The 19086-nt window shown below is 33.4% G+C and overlaps 3 protein-coding genes across 7 annotated transcripts; all 3 read left to right on the top strand.

The window, feature by feature from the left end:
- The first annotated feature begins 784 nt into the window (after positions 1-784).
- Positions 785-2477, top strand: LOC128180758 (uncharacterized). The gene has a single exon (XM_052848909.1). It carries the CDS (start codon positions 1316-1318, stop codon positions 1988-1990), a length of 675 nt encoding a protein of 224 aa, XP_052704869.1. The 5' UTR covers positions 785-1315; the 3' UTR covers positions 1991-2477.
- A 1566-nt stretch (positions 2478-4043) lies between these two features.
- On the top strand, positions 4044-9999 carry LOC128181710 (uncharacterized). Of its 3 annotated transcripts, none has more exons than XM_052850210.1 (5): positions 4044-5251; positions 5629-5778; positions 7055-7151; positions 8058-8212; positions 8743-9999. In XM_052850210.1, the coding sequence occupies exons 1-5, from the start codon at positions 4381-4383 to the stop codon at positions 8832-8834; spliced, it is 1365 nt and encodes a 454-aa protein (XP_052706170.1). In that variant the 5' UTR covers positions 4044-4380; the 3' UTR covers positions 8835-9999. The 3 variants fall into 3 exon arrangements, with proteins under 3 accessions (XP_052706170.1, XP_052706169.1, XP_052706168.1); XM_052850209.1 differs by having other exon boundaries at positions 4177-5191; positions 8058-8380; XM_052850208.1 differs by having other exon boundaries at positions 4181-5251; positions 8058-8380.
- Positions 10000-12246: 2247 nt separating this feature from the next.
- On the top strand, positions 12247-17191 carry LOC128182412 (uncharacterized). 3 transcript variants are annotated; one of them, XM_052851031.1, is made up of 4 exons: positions 12247-13662; positions 13800-14418; positions 15123-15433; positions 16977-17191. In XM_052851031.1, coding segments are annotated over exons 1-4 (951 nt in total). In that variant the 5' UTR covers positions 12247-13643; the 3' UTR covers positions 16979-17191. The 3 variants fall into 3 exon arrangements, with proteins under 3 accessions (XP_052706991.1, XP_052706989.1, XP_052706990.1); XM_052851029.1 differs by having other exon boundaries at positions 12248-13662; positions 15123-15439; XM_052851030.1 differs by having other exon boundaries at positions 12249-13478; positions 15123-15439.
- Positions 17192-19086: the final 1895 nt, after the last annotated feature.

Here is a 19086-nt window from a genome sequence, read left to right as displayed (position 1 = left end):
TTTCCTGTCCAAAGCTTTTCTTAAAGATTCTGTAATTCAAACATTTGGGTGCATTTTCTACATTCCTGAACCAATCTTGTAAAAACTGATTTATGAGCGTCTCTTTAACAATAGATTTTAGCCAGTTGATACTAGAAAAAACTTTGATTAATCCAGACATAGGAAGGACCACATGAGTTAAGAATATCTCTAACATATTTCAACCATGGGTGCATAAACGAACCCTCAGAAAAACATCTATAAAAATAGCGATACAATATATGCGTAAGCTTACAATCATGTGCCAGTAAAAGTTTGGCCCAATAAGTTATTATTAAAACATTTAAATTGATTAGAATAGGAATTTAAAGTAGGAATTATGATATTCAAGTGTGTTTTCAGTAAAATTAGTAGTTATATATATAGTGATTTAATGAGATGCACGCGCTGGAATCTTGAAATCATATTTTATTATAGAAGTTGTCTTTAATTTATTTTATTACGCATGTACATGAAGTAGTTTGACAATAATAATTGTTGTAAATCTGTGAAATTGAAAGAAAATTTGTAGAAAAATATAAAGTCATTTTAATCAATCTGGGGCCAATGTCAGAGGCGATGTCATAATTATATTTATGGTTATATTATCATGATTCTGGACATGAGCGGTGTTAATTGATAATGTTTCACAAAAGTCGCTGGAATTTGGGTCCTGCGCATCTAAATATATAAATGCAAATTCCAAAGTAAACACAGCTCTCTCTCCGAGACGTCTAGGGCTTAATCTCGGGAATAACTTTATTATGAATGTTGTTTATTATTCATCCTTGAAGAAGTGAGTGGGTTGCAGTGATGAGTCCCTCCCTAACTCTTTTAAACCAGCTGTTCTTTTAACGAAGACCGAATTTTTTCGGGGAGAGAATTTATGACTGTAACGTGTAACTGCTAGCGGCCAAAACAAGAAACGGAGGGAGAAAGTTGATATCTCCACACCCGTCGTGAACCTCTGTGCATTTTCTCCGTACACATGCTGTTCGGCGATTTCTGATAAGTCTGTCCCACTGCCACTCACAATAGGGGAGATGCTACATCATATTCCTCGTCTATCTGGCATCTTACAAGTGAGAGAATAATTACCGTACACTAATATCAAAGCAAGGAAGAACAACGAAACATTCACTGTTTCTATTTTTTTTAAAAATAGGACTGGTGTATTTCTATTGGAGCGTGTATAATCTCCTGATCCTTGGGGCGAATAACAAAATCACGCATCTCGACATTGTGTGTATTTTATTTTTATTAAACGAGTGAACAGGATTTGCATTAAGTGGACAATATGGCACAAGTAGAGCTTCCCAGGCTGACAGAGGGGTATCTCGGCCCACAGGCCAAGTTTTACTCCTACGGACTGACGACCTTGTCCCATCCAGAACCCGTCATCCACTCGGACACCAACCAGGTGGAAATCGTGATAGGAACCACCGAGAAAACCAGATTCACCACCAAACTCTTGGGCGTGGATCCAAAGGGGGAGTGTAACCAGTTTGTTCTCACACAGGTCCAAGGGAGCGAGTTTCACTTCACTATAGCTGTTCCAAGGACGGGCTTCTTTAAGTTTCAGATCTATGCCTTGCCCAATTCCGAGGCCGGACCAAACATGATAAACGTCTACAATTATTTGTTAAATATTCAGAAAGTGGACAGGTACGTGGAAGCATTCCCCAAACAGTATCCCCTGTGGAAGCAGGAGGGGTGTTTCCTGTACGAGCCCCTGATGTTGATGAAAGGGATCAAGGAGCCATCGGTCAAATTCAGGATGCTGGTACCCAAGGCGGTGGATGTGCAACTCAAAGTGCATGAGGACTGGATTAAGATGGATCAAGTGGAGCCGGATATATACGAGGCGTACGTGGATTTCAGTGCCGGATACCCCGCTGGTGCCAAAGTCAAGCTCAACGTTAAATCGGGGCGGAGTCACAAGTTTGACACTTTACTGGAGTATACTATTTGATTTATTTATTTGTGAAAAAGAAAACTTTTTGAATTGTGAAACTTTGTGCTTTTGCGTAACGGTGCCATGTTTGGAGAATGTATTTTCTGTGTTGTGTATATTATTTAAATTAAAATTTGGTAAAAATTACGACATCTTTAAATTAAAATTTGGTAAAAATTACGACATCTATAGATTTTTTCCGTATTGAAGTTTATGGATAACTATAAAATACTCTTGTGTCAAGAAACATCGGTAATGTGAAATGTTGGCACCACGCGAATCTGATATGTATAGAGACATTTCTTTTGAAAAGAATTTCATTCACTGATCATTCCGAACTTTATAAGAGTTAAGAAGAAAAAGAAAGAAATAAAAAATGACAACATGCTTTAATGCATGTATGCTAATGGTGAATTGTTTTCCTCATGCACTCTCTGGGCTAAAACATGTAGCAGATTTTTTTTTTCAGAGTACAGATTTATTAAACCATTGTGAAAACATTGAATCAAGTGTTGCATATATTTACTCTTGAATTTACGGTTTATGTTTGAATCATCAATTTATTACATTTATCCAAAAAAAAAAATACATGAATTTTAACACTATTTTGCAAGAATGTATACATGCAGTATCTCTAATTTACATCCCATTTTTTTTTAAATGGAAAATGAAGGTTATGAATGTTCTGTTAAGAGAATAAAGGAACTGACAAAAAAAAGCGTGTCTGCTATAGCACAAGTCCCTCATACCCTCTACCAAATACAAAGCTATGCTGAAACTAGATGTTGCCAAGATTTTGGGAATTTGCCAAGAGACAGAAGCAAACACATGCAGATATTGAACTCTTCATAGGTGTAATCATGATGTTTGTTTGTTTCGAGTGCATGCTGAAATATTTTATCTGATGAAAAAAATGGTTTTTCTTTCAAGAGCTTCTGAAAATTACAACGTGGGTTTAATTATAAACAGCCTCCGAAAGAAATGAAAAACCAAATATTTCTGTAGTATTCAACAACAGATATACTGAAATTTGATAAAATAGAACTAATTTAACCCTAGGCCTGTTTTCTCGAGATTTATTATAGTTCGTTGCATGGCGAATCTCAATTCAAGCATTCATGATGCAGTGCATTTGGTCGCAGGGTCTTGATCTTGGTGCCATTAAAAATTAAAATGATTGTTATCATTGCATTGTAAATTGGATTAAATCAGTTTTAAGGTGGTCGAGTTGGTTAAATTTCCATTGCGCATGTTTTTGTAATGCCCCAAGTTTACATGTATAGCTAAATTTGGTGCATTTTGATAGCTTGAGATGTCTACCATTAAAACCGGATGGTAGAATTTAGTATTTTTTTTTACATATAAGGAGGAATAATAATAATTTTAATCTCATGTGCAATTTGATGAAAATTGCTATTGTATTGTTGTTTTTTTTTTTATTTTTCAACCGAGTTTTCCAAAGGAAAAATCCGTTTAAATTAAAATGGTAAAAATGGCGGGGGGGGGGGGTCCAAAAGGGTACCCCTATTGTACAGATAATTCCTTCTACAGTTTTTAAGATTTAGGAAGTTGATATTTTGCAGGTCAATTGTACATATTTTAGAGATGTGCATGTTACTTGCATTTTAAAAAATCTGTTGAACGCTGAATATTGAATATAGGGTACCCCTATTGTACGGACAGCTCCTACAGTTTTCAAGATATAGGAAGTTGATGTTTTGCGGATCAATTGTACATTTATCATATATGTGCATATTACTTTGTTGTTTTTTGATAATTAATGAAAAAATGCTACTAGTTGAACTTAGTAATTTTTATGGCAGAATATTGCATATAGCATGTATAGAGTACCCCATTTCTCTGGATAGGTAGTGATTATCAATTCAGGGTTGATAAATGGCTTGTGGAGACTGTTCACATAAAAGAAAATCCGGTTTGCTGTCACATTGACAGCTTTTCACTTGTTTTAATATGCTATCATATGCTTCGAATTTTGCTATTCGATCAGCGTAGGTTTTACGCAACAACAACCCCCCCCCCCCAAAAAAAAAAAAACAACAACAAAAATCCACCATATCGACATTCTTAAAATAAAATAATATTATTGCTTTCGAAATACATGTAGATAAGTTTGTATATAATCCGGACTGCATGTGAATTATGTTCATTGGTATAGGACTGTCTTATGAAAAATATTTATATTGAGTAATTCAATGAAGTTATTAAAAAGAATCGGGATCGGCATTCTGTTTCCTGAATTCCTCAAAGCGAAACGAAACAAACAAACCCTGGATTTAGATATTTATCATTTTATGTTTTGATTTCAACTAACCCTGTCTTACCTAACTTTGGAGAAATGTTGTGCATCAAAATTTGCTGTTGATAAGTATTCTCTACTGATTTAAAATATGTCCGGGAGAGTCAATAATAAAGAATACGACTGTTTAATGATCTACAACCATGCCCGGTCAAGATTATCAAGAGTGGATGACAACGAATTGTCGCTAAGGATTGTGGAACGTGCAGACCAGCAACTGACAGCCTGGGGATACAGGAACAACCACTATTATGACAGGGACAGCATTCCCGGAAGGAATGTGTTTACCGAACTGTTTAGAGTTGTGGATTCTTCTCAGTTTGTGTTGCTGATTCTGACAAGAGGATTTCTGAATAATTGCTGGATTCGTTATTGTCAAATGGCAGCATTTAAGAGTCTAATTGACGAATCCACCCGTCCCGAATGCGTAGCATCACATCGTTTAATTCCCATTCTGATCAATATATCAGAAAATGAAATCCCACAGGAGTTAGGACAATTACAACACATTTGTTTTATGAATGATTGGGACACAAATGAAAGAGAATGGAGAAAGTTGAAGAATGCATTGGATGGTCATCCTATGCAGGAATCAACCCAAAGAAGCATTGGTGCTGATATACCACCAGTAACTAGGCAGCATTTTTCCCAAGGAATCTCAGAATCCCCTAACACTCCAGCAGTACCCAGCGACACTGGAGCCAGTCCCATCAGCAATGCCCCTTCTAGCAGGTCTGCCCGGACAGCCATAGTTACTCCCAACAGTTCAGGAAACTATAATGCTCAGAGTGATCAGGGTAGATTATCTTCTGAGGATTCCATGGACTCTATGAACTCTTTATCAAGTAGTTTATTATTTTCACGTCCTTCATTATCGACCAGTACCAACACTTCTTCCACAGGTAGCAGTGCAGCTCAGCATGTACCATTAATGCAGCAATCTAATCAAAACCAAAATTCAAGTCAGTGCTCTAATTAAGTCTGTTTTAAAAGTAATTAAGAAGTTCTGTGGTAAATGGTGTACACATCTATAGAATCTTTTATCGAATATTTTAGCATACATTTTTACAGCTAAATTTATACCAAAATATATACTAAATTGGCAATGAATGTTCCAAAAATTCTAAATAATATCTGTGCATGTAAAAATTGCTCAAAAAACCATTATAAGGCTTTTGTCATAATTATGAACCATGTTATCCAGCGATCACTGATCATATTTAGTGGCATTAACATAATTCAGAATTTAATGTTGGATATTATAAAAGTAAATAAAACTAAACTAAAGTGCATTTACATGTAACTGAAATAGAATGATATTAATATTTTCACACTGCAGTACCACATAGACAGAGTGAGGACCTTGTCACATTATCTGGACATGGATCCTTATCTGGTGAACAGCCTCGCGAACCAGTAGCGAGATCTATCAGAACTAGATTGAGTGAGACAAATCGACCAGTCACCCACACCAGCAGTGTACAGGGAGGTAAGACTTGAGTAGACTGTGGAGTATCTAAAGTATGATGTGTACATTAGTGTTCAGGGGGTACCGTACATGTAAGTCTGAAAAATACTATAGATTATATAAAGTAACTACATGCTGTGTAATGCATGTGTATTATATGCAGATGGAATCATGAAAAGATAAATTAAATCTTTGCTAATGGGCTTGCCTTGTATGTATTTGGGTTATGAGATTTGGTGAAAGAATTCAAGAGGTCCATGTCTTGTCTTTTCCTGGAAAAACTTTCATGGAAATTAATTTATAATGTTACATGTACTGTTGATATGAATGGCGTCACTTCCGGTTCCGATTTACGGCGGACTTTTAAAATTTTTTACCACCAATTTTGTGCATAAACTCAGAGGCTATCAGAGATATAATAATGAAATTTTCAAGAAGCTTAGACCACAGTTTGTAGTTGTGCCTATTGTTTTTGTTTTATGCCAGTGGCTCCATTTCTTGAAGATCAACTAGGCACAAAAATTGTGTACAAATTTTGAATCAAAATTTATAAATTTTTGTACGCTTTGGTCGGTATCTTTTTATCAGTTGGATATTTTGTTAAGATATATATAACAAAAGTGGTAGAGAATGAAAAGTTCTTTCCTACAAAATCAATACAAAGTGGCTTGCCCCTTTATTTAGGGGCAAAGTAACTTGTAAAGTCTATTACAAATAACTTAAAAACGATTAAAATTTTGTTATGCGTTATAGAAGCAGAGTTGTTGATATCGATCTGGAAAATTCATTGCCACACCCATTTATAATGTAATAAAGGATTTTTATACATTATCTGAAAATGGGGGGGGGGGGGTTAATTCTGAGATTGTATTGATTATTCGTGGTATCCTTTAAAACAGATATCGAACGGAAGACCTACTCGTTATTCGTAACGAGATCGTATGTAGTTATTATTATTAACTTTGAATGAAATTCAGCTAGTCTTCATATTTTAAGGCTTCTGTCCAAATATCACTCCTAATGAATCTTAGGTGATGTTTTCCAGTGCTTCGCAAGTGAGAATCAGAGGAAAATGGTAGCATTTATATAATTAGCAATAATTCAAAATACTGTACAAACTTTCAGTTGAAATCATTAAATAGCTAGGACAAAACTATTTGATTTAAAAACAAAGTTTCCTATCTTTATTCCTGCTGCAATTTAATCTATTGACTTTTATAGACTTTTGATGTGATTTGTTTATAAAATATATTGAACTTTCAGAAACCAGCTTTGATTTGTTTTTGTGACTTTTCAGACACCAGTATAGATGGGTCCTCTTCAATGAGTCATTCTTTTACTGGGGATGAGGACATCACGGTACCTAAAGAAACGGCAGCGACTGTGACTCCTAGGTAATGATTTATTTCAAAACGAACTTGCAATTCAGTTTTGATCAACATATCACATTTAATTTTGAGAACATATCACATACGTGTATCTGCGAAAAACTGCAAGCTACGAAAGTTGGCTGTTTGGTTTATCAATATCAGTAATTTCCCAAAATTTTAAACTACACTTTCACAGATCTATCTTAGACTCAGTTTGATTGCAATTATAAAAAATGACCAAAATATGATGTAATTTTATTTTAAATTCCTCTTTTTATAATAGGTCACCTGAGTCACTCAGATGACCTATTACTCTTAAGCTGTCTTTGTTTATCACACTCATAGTAGTAATTCCCTTGTTAGAAAACTGTTACCAGGTATTTTGATTATAAATAGTCCTCTACAGGTGAATCCTTCTAGAACGGTCCCAACTTTTCCATATTTGAAATCCTATTTAGCACTACAAAACAACATTTCTTTAAGAAATAAAGAAAGAGATAGGCGACATGTATTACTTACCAGTATGCAGTACTCTCAAAATGCTTGTTAATTATAAATATATGCAATGATTAAAGTGCATCATATTTAAATTATGATCATTCAGTTTTGGAATGTTTATAAATATATATTTAGTCAGCTATTGCAATTTAAATATTCTTGTATTGGTGGAATTTGTAAATACACCCAGTTTCTAACTAATCATTTACTGATGTCAAGCGGATGTTTTTTAGCAAAGGTTATTTTTTTCAAAATTTAGAATATGACATTTGTTGAAACCTCATTTATGAAACACAAGAAACAATAAAAACCAAATGTTCTCCATAATACCCCTTTACCTCAATCACTTTGTTTATGGTTGTACAAACAAAAATAATAATTTTTTTTATGTACTTCACATGTATGCACTGTTTTTTTTCCCCATTCTTGTAGAACAATGCATTTGCTGTCCTTTGATGTGGAACCCGATGCTCTACAGTCTATACAGTCTATGACCCCTACAACAGCAGCAACAGTCCAGCAATCTGTAGCCAGTCCCCAGAACCATTCTTCTTCTCCTAGTCTTTCACAGAGCACCCCTGATTCAGGCATTGAACTGGGCAGTCCTGAATTAGGGCCCCTTAATGTGATGTCTATTTTGAACGTAGATAGAGCACTAGAGAGTTCCCCTGCAAGCAATCAGATTGCTAACTCAGTCTCACAGCAGAATGGGCCCGACACAGCTGTTACCCAAAGTCCAGAGAGGCCGAATACAGGTGAAAGCTGGGAAATATTTTATTTAAAGGATAACTTTACACCATGAACGCTTTTGTATGCCATAAATAGCAAGTTTTTGTATGGTAAAAAAAAAACCTGTAGGTCTTTGGCTTCTCAACAAAAAAATTTTTTATTTAGGTAAAGTTCTGCAGTTACCTTTGTAAAAGCATTTTCCCAAGTCAAGGGTTTCTGTCTGCTCAGCTCTACACTTTATGCAGAGCAAAGCAGATCAGAAACCCTTGACTTGGGAAGATGTGCAAAAGTTAATGCCAAATTATCATGCAGCCATAAAGACTGAGGCAGTGTTAATTTTTTTGTATACACCTGTACATAAATAAATTTTTTTTGCATTTATTTTCAGAGGAAAGAGAGGGACCTTCATTCATGTTCCGAGCCTTTCATTTTTCACTTCATGCAATTTTACAACCAGACAAAGTGTATTACCCACCATAGTATACTGAAATCAAATGTGACAATGTAAAGGAAATGGAAGACTATGACTGTATTCATCTCAGAGTAGCTGCAAAACTGTTGCCCTGTGCTCAAATTTAGCTTAAAATGTCAAATATCATTTTTCAATCAAATATTTTTCCACACTGAATTAAAAAATTAAGAGTGATGAAATATTATGGCATATATTTTGTGAAAAATAAAAAATTGTCAACTTTTGGGGAGATCGAGAAAAAAATTGTAGCGCTGATGTCTATCAATAATTCGAATTTTTTGCTTTAAGCAGCTAGTTTTAAAGTAGAGGTACTGTAGCAAAATTTGTTGATAGAATGATATAGTACCAGTAAATGACTTACTTGTACAAGTTTTTGATTAACAGCTTTAATGTATTTATTGCATACTAACCATTTAATATTCAAGTCAACCAATTTAATGTTACCTTTCATAAAAATTATGTTAGGCCACACCAATATATTTTCTTGTTTGTTGGACCCCGAGTGCTCATATTATAATAAAACTGTACAAATAATATTATTATAATTTTCCGCATCAGTAGATTCTGCGCTGTTTTCTGTTTTATTTCGCTCTATTTTTTTGTATTTTGAAAATTTTAAATTTATAAATCAGAAACAAGTAGGAAAAATATAACCGTCCGCACAAATTTATTAATGTACTGCCTAAAAATTTTGACTACCATTAAAAATGATTTTATTGTTTTATCGCTCGCCTGCCCACACTCTTTTCCAGTGGATGTCCGACAAACAAGAAATGATATTGGAGTGGCCTTAAGTCTAATAACGTTTTTTAAAAATATACGTTTCTGAAATCCAAACTTTCTATTGGTTTCCATTATAACTTATATTATAGCACTCTACTACATGTACTAGTATATAATGTAGTCACTGAACTTTTTTTTTCAACATTAATTTTAAAGACACATTATGATTTGATATATGTTATAATTGTAATAATTTAGAAGTCAAATTAAAACTTGTTGTTGTATTGTCTGTAGATGTATCCATTTTGAATACTTGTGATAGTTGTTTGTTTGCAAAGTCATGTGTGAAATGTTTATTGTAACATAAGGTCTATCAAATTTAAGAATCATTATTTTATAAATAAAGATGAAATATTGTGCTGGACACATTAAATAATGATAACACGTGAAGGTTTTTTTGTTTTGTTTGATCAGATGATGCCTTCCCTCAATTTTAAAGTAACCAGATTATGCCCTGCGCAAGCGCGGGAATTAACACTTTACACATTATTATATATAATCTTATCTTGCCCCATTGATATTGGCTTCGCCCTCTGAACGGTTACACAATGCTTACATGTAATATGTTCAACCATATTTTTTTTAGTCGGCTCGCGAAGCTTTATTAAAAAGATTTTCCTTTAAAAGTAATCAATTATCATAGGTCTTCTGATGGTTAAAAGATATCTATACTTATAAATTAAGGCATTTTGCAAATAAACTACAAAATGCCTGCACCAGAGTACTTGTTTGTACCTTTGGTATTTCAACACATGTGAGATGATGTCCGTAAGGTATAATTGAATTTTAACTGATACATGTAAGTTGTTACATTCTCTCACCAGAGGTCGTACTACACAAGCGAGAGTTTATATTAACATCTTTCAACTAATTAATAAATTGATTATGAAATGTAAGTTAAGTTCACTAAATTACTGTTAACGTTCATAAGTACGTACATTAGGTAAAAGAAACAGCCAAATCGTCTCCTGTGAGACTGATTCTAACATCAACTTGATTATTTCGTGCAGTCTGTGACCAATCGATAAACAGGGCTGTGAATTTTAGTCCTGTTAGTTTCAGCCGCTGTAGATTTCGACCAATCGATGAACAGGGCGTGTAGATTTCAGTCCGGCTGTTTCTATAGAGCTATGAATTAACTATAAGTTTCCATAAGAAATAGAAGAAATACTACTTGGTAGATGTATTTCAAATTTTCATTTTCCATTTTCAATGTTTATAATGATGAATATAGAAGTTTATAATGCTATGTCAAAATTTGAAAGTCAAATATCAATTAGTTATAAGCAAGGGAACAGAGTTCATAATTCTTTGTTTTGTAAACAAAGCTCGAATTTAGTCATTGTTTACATATGTATTGTTTTGATGTAAGTTTCAATCAAATGTATCGTTCTTTTGTTGATAATAGTATTTATGAAGATATTAAATTACTTTAAATTTATTTTTACAAGTCATTTTGTTTAAGAACAAATCACATTTTTTGTAAAAAAAAACAAAACAAAAAAACAAACAAACAAAAACCATGAGACTCGGGCTTTGTTTACATATTACAATCAATTCTTACCTCTGCGTCTCGCTTGTAACTTGACTTTAACATTCAATATTTTGGTCAATCATCTAAAATGCACCAGTAAACCATTTTATAAATAAAAAAAAATAAAATTTTTGATCTAAAATCGTGTTAAAGACATTTAATGAATTCAAGAAGTATTTGTTTTAATCCACCCCTTCATTCAACCCTAAAACAGAGGGAAACAAATTGGGTATTCGGAACTCGTAAAATGACGGCTCAATAAAATTCTGCATCCACATGCGATTTTATTTTATCGTTAATATCCTGTATGCTTTTGGGTGTGTTAGAATACATACTTTAAAACATACGTTTAATAAAAGAAATCTTGCTACAAGTGAAAATTTAAGGTCAAGATCTAGTAAATGAAAGGTGCCTGCAGCTCCTGATATACATGTACAATAACTTTGTTTGATAGGTTGTGCCGGGGCTAAAATTTTGGTAAACACAATGAAAAATCATGTTTATACTGTCATTTTCAATGAAAGGAATTGAGGAACAAATTTCGAAGTTTTGTCCATTTTAACTAATAAAATATATCTAGAATTCCTACAGTCTTCCCCAAAACGGAATTAAACAAGCTCCTGACCTCCTCTTTAAAATGATGTCAAATTGAATATATAGGTATCGGGATTACTTTTCCCATGATTTAACATAGAATGTCATGAAATTGTTTAATGTTCTACATAATTCCTTTACACCGTAAAGTACGGGAAAAAGATTCTTCAAATCAATTATTCATGACGTCATAATGGTTCTAGAACCTAAGACAGTCTTCTTCTTCTCCTCCGTTAATAAGCAGTTGACCTCATTGACTGAGTGATGATAACCCCAGCAGTCTGGAATCATTTACTAAATCTTGACATTGTGAATCTGGTTAATTCGACACCTTGATATTTTTTAAAACATTATTAAACAGTTGTTAAAGATAGGAAAAAATAGGAAAACCCCCCAAAACAAAACACAATGTGATATAAAAAAAACCCAAACAAACAAAAACTAATTTCTATTCGTGAATGAAAAACAGTTAAAATTAAACAACAAACTACAAAAGATATATATGTTTAATATTAATAATTAATAATAAAGAATTACTGTAAATTTTAAAGCACATTATATAATTTATTCCTTATATTATCTGCATCATATTTATAATAAACATTTTAAAACAATATAGTGCTCTTCAATGTGTACCTTGTTTAATTGCTATTTTTTTAAAAACACGATGACAGCAGTGTATTCCTAGTATACATGGAAGGGGTACCAGCTATATAGGTGCTGTAAGACAGTGTATTCGATCCCCGTACACACGGAAGACGTGATCGAGGTATTAATTATGAGGAAGTTTAAGGAGCATGGTCACGATTTTGGGCAAAAATTATTTTTCCGATTTTAATGTTTACAATGCTTCAGTAATGCATTTTTAATAGGAAACCAAAATTTGAGTGTCATTTGTTGAGTTTTAGGCGAGTACATTACAGAGCTTACAATTCTTTGCTATGTAAACAAAGCTTTTGTTTACATATTTTGAATGCTGAAGTGAAAATTCCAATTTATTGACCTAAAATAAATATGTTTAACGTTAGAAACTGTTTATTTATGCTAAAAATGAATAAAAAGATAGACAAATCAGCTTGAAAAAGATTTTTTACTGGTATATTGAACCTATGTAAACAAAAACAGGACACGAGCCTTGTTTACATGACAAAGAATTCTGAGCTCTCTATATTGCTTATAACTTAACAACTGACTCTCAAATTTCATTAGATCATTAGAAATGCATTTCTAAAGCATTGTAAATAATAAAAACAGAAAAACGGAATTTGACTTAAATCGTGACCATGCCCCTTTAAAGAATAGACCCTGTAAATACATGGGCCTCCTTTTGTCACTTGTTCAAGCGACTTCAAGAAGACAACAGCAATGGGTAACAGCACAGTGTAAATTATATATCAACTCATTCAATTAAAAAATAAATGTTAAATCATTCAGTAGCTAATAAATTATTTTGTATCTGTAAATAAATGTGGTCGTAAGTAAAAAGTTACTTTTAAAATCTCAAAAACTCACCTTGTTCACAAACCAATCTGATTAAAATCGGATCCTTTGATCCGCTCACTTAGATAGCGATCTAAGTGAGCGGATAAAAGGATCTGATTTTTTGTTTTTTAGCGTGCTTGATTTTTTTTACAAAGCGAAAGTAGGACAACTATAATCTAAGATCAAGACCGATATCAAATACCGCAAAATGAATTTACTGCTGGATTCAAACAAGCATTAATACGTGTTTATATTAAAGGTACTGATTTTTTTCTCCTTTTATTATTTCATTAATTATTTGCTATTTAACTTCTGAACTATTTGGAACCTTACTGATCAAACGACTGTATCATGTATATACATATGTGATCAAAATGGCGGTTATACCACAGGAGTCGGCGATTTTATCAATTTGTTGTAATAAATGAGAAAAAAGCTCACTGGTATGATTATGCGTGTTTCTCATTTATTTACAACAACTTGATAAAATCGCCGACTCCTGTGGTTATACAGTGTTATATAGACTCATAGGTTTGAATAAGTGTTTATAAATGTAACTTTTTGTTTTTGTTCACAACAGCGATTATGGCTCGAAGAGACTTGGATTATGACTGTTTACTAATTTACAACCACGAAGATTCTAGTTTTTCGGATGGGGGCACAAGGGAGGACAGCTCATTGTTGTTCCGCTATGTTGATTTTGTCGATCGCAAATTGAATTCATGCGAATATAGTATTCACCATCTTGATAGAGATAGTATTCCTGGGAGAAGTGTGTTTTACGAACTGGAGAGAGTTATCGAATCTTCACAAGTTATACTACTGATTTTGGATAAAGGATTTTTAAGAAACTCCTGGAAGTGTTTTTCCCAAGAAGCAGCAATCAAGAACCTCATTGACACATCTACCGACCCAAAATGCACCACATCAAACCGTTTGATTCCAGTACTTATTCATTTAGAAAAAAATGAAATCCCATCTGCGTTAAAAACATTAACACCAATAGAGATTATGGAGGAATCGGACATAGACAAAAAATGGAAAAATCTTAAGATAGCCATAGATTCGCATTTTGGACAGGAGAGAATTCCAAGAAATATTGTGGCCAAAAACCCGCAACTAACCCCAGAACCCCAATATGCTCCAGCAGTGTCCAAGGAACCAAGAGTCAATCCCAAAAGCAATGGTCCTTCATGCAGGTCTGCCATATTACCCAATCAAAACACAGTCAACACACCTGACTCACTTATTAGGGTGTTATAACCGGATGGCCTATTGCTATATTGTTTTTCACATTCAATATGGTAGTCCCTTGTAGTAAATTGATATTTTGTTTAGGTTATTAGTCTTCTAATGAGGAATCCACAGGGGCTGAACTGTAGTCTCTATGTCTTTCAGTCATTCAATCTGTTCCAACTTGTCCAAATTTCAAATTCTATTTAGCACCGGAAACAACATTCCTGTAAGAAAGTAAGAAAGAGAGAGGGGATGTTTATTGCTTATGCAATATTCTCAAAATGCATTTTCCTTTGAAATATTGATACATGCATTAATTTAATTATGATCCCTGTCTATTGTATTTATTTTTTAATGTTTAAAATTCCTATCTGCAATAGTTGGTTTACCTATGGCACTGTAAAATTTCATGTAATGGTGAAATTTGTAAATATTCAGTCTTTAACTCATGATTCACTAATATCAAATTAGACTTTGACATGATTTTATTTTCTTCAAAATTAAAAGCTGTTTTTGATAACCAATGTACATCTATAAAATATAACAATCTAATCCAAATTACCTTAGTCACCTCTCTTATACACCGTAGTTGTACAAATGTAAAATAATGAAATTTTGAATGTACTTCACGTATATGTTGTGTACTCTATGTTTTCCTTTCCTGTAGAACACTTCGTTTGCAGTCAACTGTGGAAACGGATGCTCCTCAGTCCATGACCTCTACAACAGCAGCAACAGTCCAGCAATCTGTAACCAGTCCCCAGAATCATTCCTTTACTCCTAGTCTTTCACAGAGCACTTCTGATTCAGGCATTGGATTAATGAGTCCTGAATTAGGGTCCCTCAATGTGGCCTCATTTTTGCCTGTAGGTGAGGCACCAGAGAGCCTTTATCCAAGCAATCAGATTGATAACTCGGTCACACTGCAGGATAAGCCTGACTCAGCTGTAAACCAAAGTCCAGAGGGACCAAAAACATGTCCAGGTGATTATTGTTATATTTTTTATACAAGTTTTTTCCTACCATATTTCATGCATCTTCGCTAGCCAAGGGTTTTCGGTCCACTTTTCTCCCCATAAACCCTTGGCGGATTTCATTACGAAAACTCGGTGATGTGATGGCACTTTCTAGCGAGCAACTCGAGTTGCGCCCCTTGCATATATATACAAACAACGGGTTATATGCACATCATGGCATTAATACAACTTAAAAACATGTTGACTACCTAATTAACGATGCTATTAACAGTGATTAAATACGAATTAAGTTATAACATAGGGAAAGCACTGGATGTTTTACTCAGGACCTGTACCGGGAGTGAAAAAGTCGCCGATTTATATAAAAGCTGTCATGCCATAAAACCAGGTATCGTTGTCGTGAATATTGTGGACAAAAGAAATTACCCGGTAAATAAAACATAGCTTATTGAACCTTTAAAAGCAATAACCATAAGCAGGAACGTATATATACTAACGGGATAGGCAACTTCTACATTCGCCATATTTACTTCCCATTCTATCACGCGAGCCTTGACAAGTTCAATCCCAGTAAAATATATACGTTTTTTAAGCGATCTGGTTAGACCATAATTTTACAAGCACTGCGATTGGATCAGCTACTCGCAGCTGCAGCCAATCATAAAACGGAGTTTGTCACCGAGTTTTTCTAATGAAATCCGCCAAGGGTTTATGGGGAGCAAAGTGGACTGAAAACCCTTGGCTAGCGAAAGTGTATTTCATGTGCAAGTACTTATTTAAAATACTGGCACATTTTTATAATCAGATTTACTACTAGCTTTTATAGTATAGAACAGATACCAAGTTGTGGGGATGATTTTAATGCACCATCCCACGTAGATCCAGGTTGACAGGCCATATAGCTACTGTTTCTCATGTACAAAGATTTTGAAATTAACAGTGCACAAAATGTGTCCCAGCTTTGGGTTTACAGTTACTAGCCTAATTTTCTTAAACTTTGTAGGAATATTTGATAACAGAATTTTTTCATTGACATTTTACTACTTATGTTATTTTGCTTGCCACTGAGATTCTCTTCTTTGCCACTGAAATTCTCAAGATGAGAACTCCCCCACCCCCTGCCCTGAAAGTGACATAGCGTGATTTAATTTGCTTATAGTAAAATATGTTGAATTTAACACGCTTCACTTTCAAAGGTTGATGATTATAAGTCTCAGGCACATGATGAGATAAATTCAGTTGTAAAATGTATAAGGAATAATTTAACATGGGTTATATTTCAATAAAATATATATGGAAATTAGATTAATTACAGGTAGTCCAAAACTCCCATAACTTTTGTTTGCCCCAAATTGCATTGTTTTTGTATGTACAGAACTGTTGCTCTATGGCTTGTCAACCCAGATTTTTTCATTAAGCTATAGTTCTACATGTATTGCCACAAAAGTTTGTTACAAATGAGCTTCAGTGAAGACAAACCAGAGCCAATGTACATTTTTATAATTATGCTTGTACACAAATGAACCATTTCTTTAATTTTTCAGAGGATGGAGAGAGACCTTCATTCTTTTTCCGAGCCATTCATTTTTCACTTCATGCCTTTTTTCAACCAGACAAAGTGTATGCACCACCTTAATGGACCACTAAATCTGACATTGCAAAGAAATTGTGATACATGTACTATATATTTGTCTCAAAAAGCTGCAGAACTGTTGCGCTATACTCAAATTTGGCTTGAAATAAATGTCTAATAACATTATTTATGTCAATTATTTTTTGCAAAATGAACTACAAAATTAATTATTTTAAATATGAAAAAACTATAGGTAGTGTAGCTTTTTAGTTTTTTTGTCATCCTGAATTTTTTTGAAGAGCCACAGTTCTACAGCTAGTTTTGCTTGAAGTAACTAGTGGAAGTAGATGGTAGAAAAGGGGTAGAAATATAAACAAAGGAAAATAGATTGGTTGTATATCATTAACTGCTTTAATGTATTTATTACATACTAACCATATAATATATTCAAAAGTGAGGAACAATAACTGTGCTCCAGTTGACAGTCCAACACACTTTTGGGGAACAGTTTCTCAAATCAGCTTAAAAACTATTGGATTCTCTAAAGATATTCTTGCATGTGCATGTGTATTGATGATTTGAAAGACATTCATTTAATATAGCAATTTTGGAATAGAATATATTTTGAAAAAAAAATAATGCTAGTACTCTGTATAAATGTATATATAAATAATTGTTTCTGCTGTATTTGATATACAAGTCAGTAGTAGATGATGCTTTATCCACAGATTACGTTAGAAAAATCACTACAATGTGACATACAGTCCTAAAAATATGTCACAGTCACGGGCTTTTGACGTAAAAAATATTTCTTTTTATGGCAATATCATTTCCTATTATTATAATTGAAGAAATAATCTTGTTATACGAGGGTTGTCCCAAAATAGCGTAGAGAAGTGGCGTTATTCAGTTAATAGAAGACAAAGGAAGATGATATTTGTGCCACAAAGGGTTAAAAAAAATTGCATTCAAATAATGTTTTAAAATCAAATATTGTTTGAGATTAAATAAGTGAAATGAAAGCATGTTAGATCAGAAATTCGACATAAGGCGCAAAGTCAAAAACAAAAAGTTAAAATCAACATAATGAAATGAAAATTGCGAGGAAAAGTACTTTTTGAATGAAAAAATCCAAATAAAACATACATTGATATTTGATAATAATTCTATTATTTACTTAGAAAATGTTTGGGCTATTATTATGATAAAAACAAAACTTTTAAATATTATATAGCGCGTTTTGTGACAAATTGGAAAGTTAACTCGTAATGAAATGACGATGTCAGCGTTTAAGGCGGCGCAGCAGTAACTGGTACAATTTTGTAAAAACCATGAAATAAATCCTAAGCGGCTTTGTAAGTAAATGAAATTAACAAAATCGATTAGAAATGCGTTTTGTGAATAAGTAGTTAAAGAACATTGAAAATATTTGAACAATTATGATGACAATTAGTAAAGAAAAGAACCCCCTAACGATATCAATGGACGTCAAAATTTCGGTAAGACGGACGTTAGACAACAGGTAATACGAGGGTCAATCAAAAAATACGAAGACTTTTGTCATAGCTATGTTACTTAACGTCACAGAGGCGGATCCAGCAATTTGGAAAAGGGGGGGGGGTTCCATTTGATGAAAATCAATATGTGCAAAATTCATCATTTGTCAATAAACAAGGACTTTTTGAACGTTTTCCGTGCGTATACAACTGTATTTAATAAACATTTATCTCATCACCATCTATTTCACATCTATATCAACAGCAGAGTGCACTGCATTATTGAGTGTTTTGCCTTTTTGGTTTAGATAAGGAATATTTGCATTATATCTAGCCTTAAGAAACCCAACTTTCCAGCAATGATAAATTCAGTGCGTCTTTGCTTGATAGAAAAGAAACACTAAGAAACAAAACACAACTCAGACTAATTATGACAAACTATTAATAAATGGATATTTTGGTAATGTTTTTTATGTCTTTGATGTTTTTAAATTCTGAACTATTTATCGATTTTGATTTCTATTGATTGCCTTCTTAAATAAAGGTCTAAATGACATGATATGACAAAAGAATGGGGATAATTTA

The sequence above is a fragment of the Crassostrea angulata genome, chromosome 4, assembly GCF_025612915.1.
Source record: "Crassostrea angulata isolate pt1a10 chromosome 4, ASM2561291v2, whole genome shotgun sequence".
NCBI classification, from domain to species: Eukaryota; Metazoa; Mollusca; class Bivalvia; order Ostreida; family Ostreidae; genus Magallana; species Magallana angulata.
The sequence above is the reverse complement of the archived record's forward strand: the minus strand, read 5'-3'. Positions and strand labels throughout refer to the sequence as shown.

Excerpts from the sequence above, each read along its gene's own strand:
- LOC128180758 (XM_052848909.1), top strand. The coding sequence starts at position 1,316 with ATGGCACAAGTAGAGCTTCCCAGGCTGACAGAGGGGTATCTCGGCCCA.
- LOC128181710 (XM_052850208.1), top strand. The coding sequence starts at position 4,381 with ATGTCCGGGAGAGTCAATAATAAAGAATACGACTGTTTAATGATCTAC. Across the intron at positions 5,252-5,628 it reads TAATCAAAACCAAAATTCAA|TACCACATAGACAGAGTGAG; the intron begins GTCAGTGCTCTA and ends TTCACACTGCAG. Across the intron at positions 7,152-8,057 it reads GCAGCGACTGTGACTCCTAG|AACAATGCATTTGCTGTCCT; the intron begins GTAATGATTTAT and ends CCATTCTTGTAG.
- LOC128182412 (XM_052851029.1), top strand. Across the intron at positions 14,419-15,122 it reads AGCAATGGTCCTTCATGCAG|AACACTTCGTTTGCAGTCAA; the intron begins GTCTGCCATATT and ends CCTTTCCTGTAG. Across the intron at positions 15,440-16,976 it reads GGGACCAAAAACATGTCCAG|AGGATGGAGAGAGACCTTCA; the intron begins GTGATTATTGTT and ends TTAATTTTTCAG.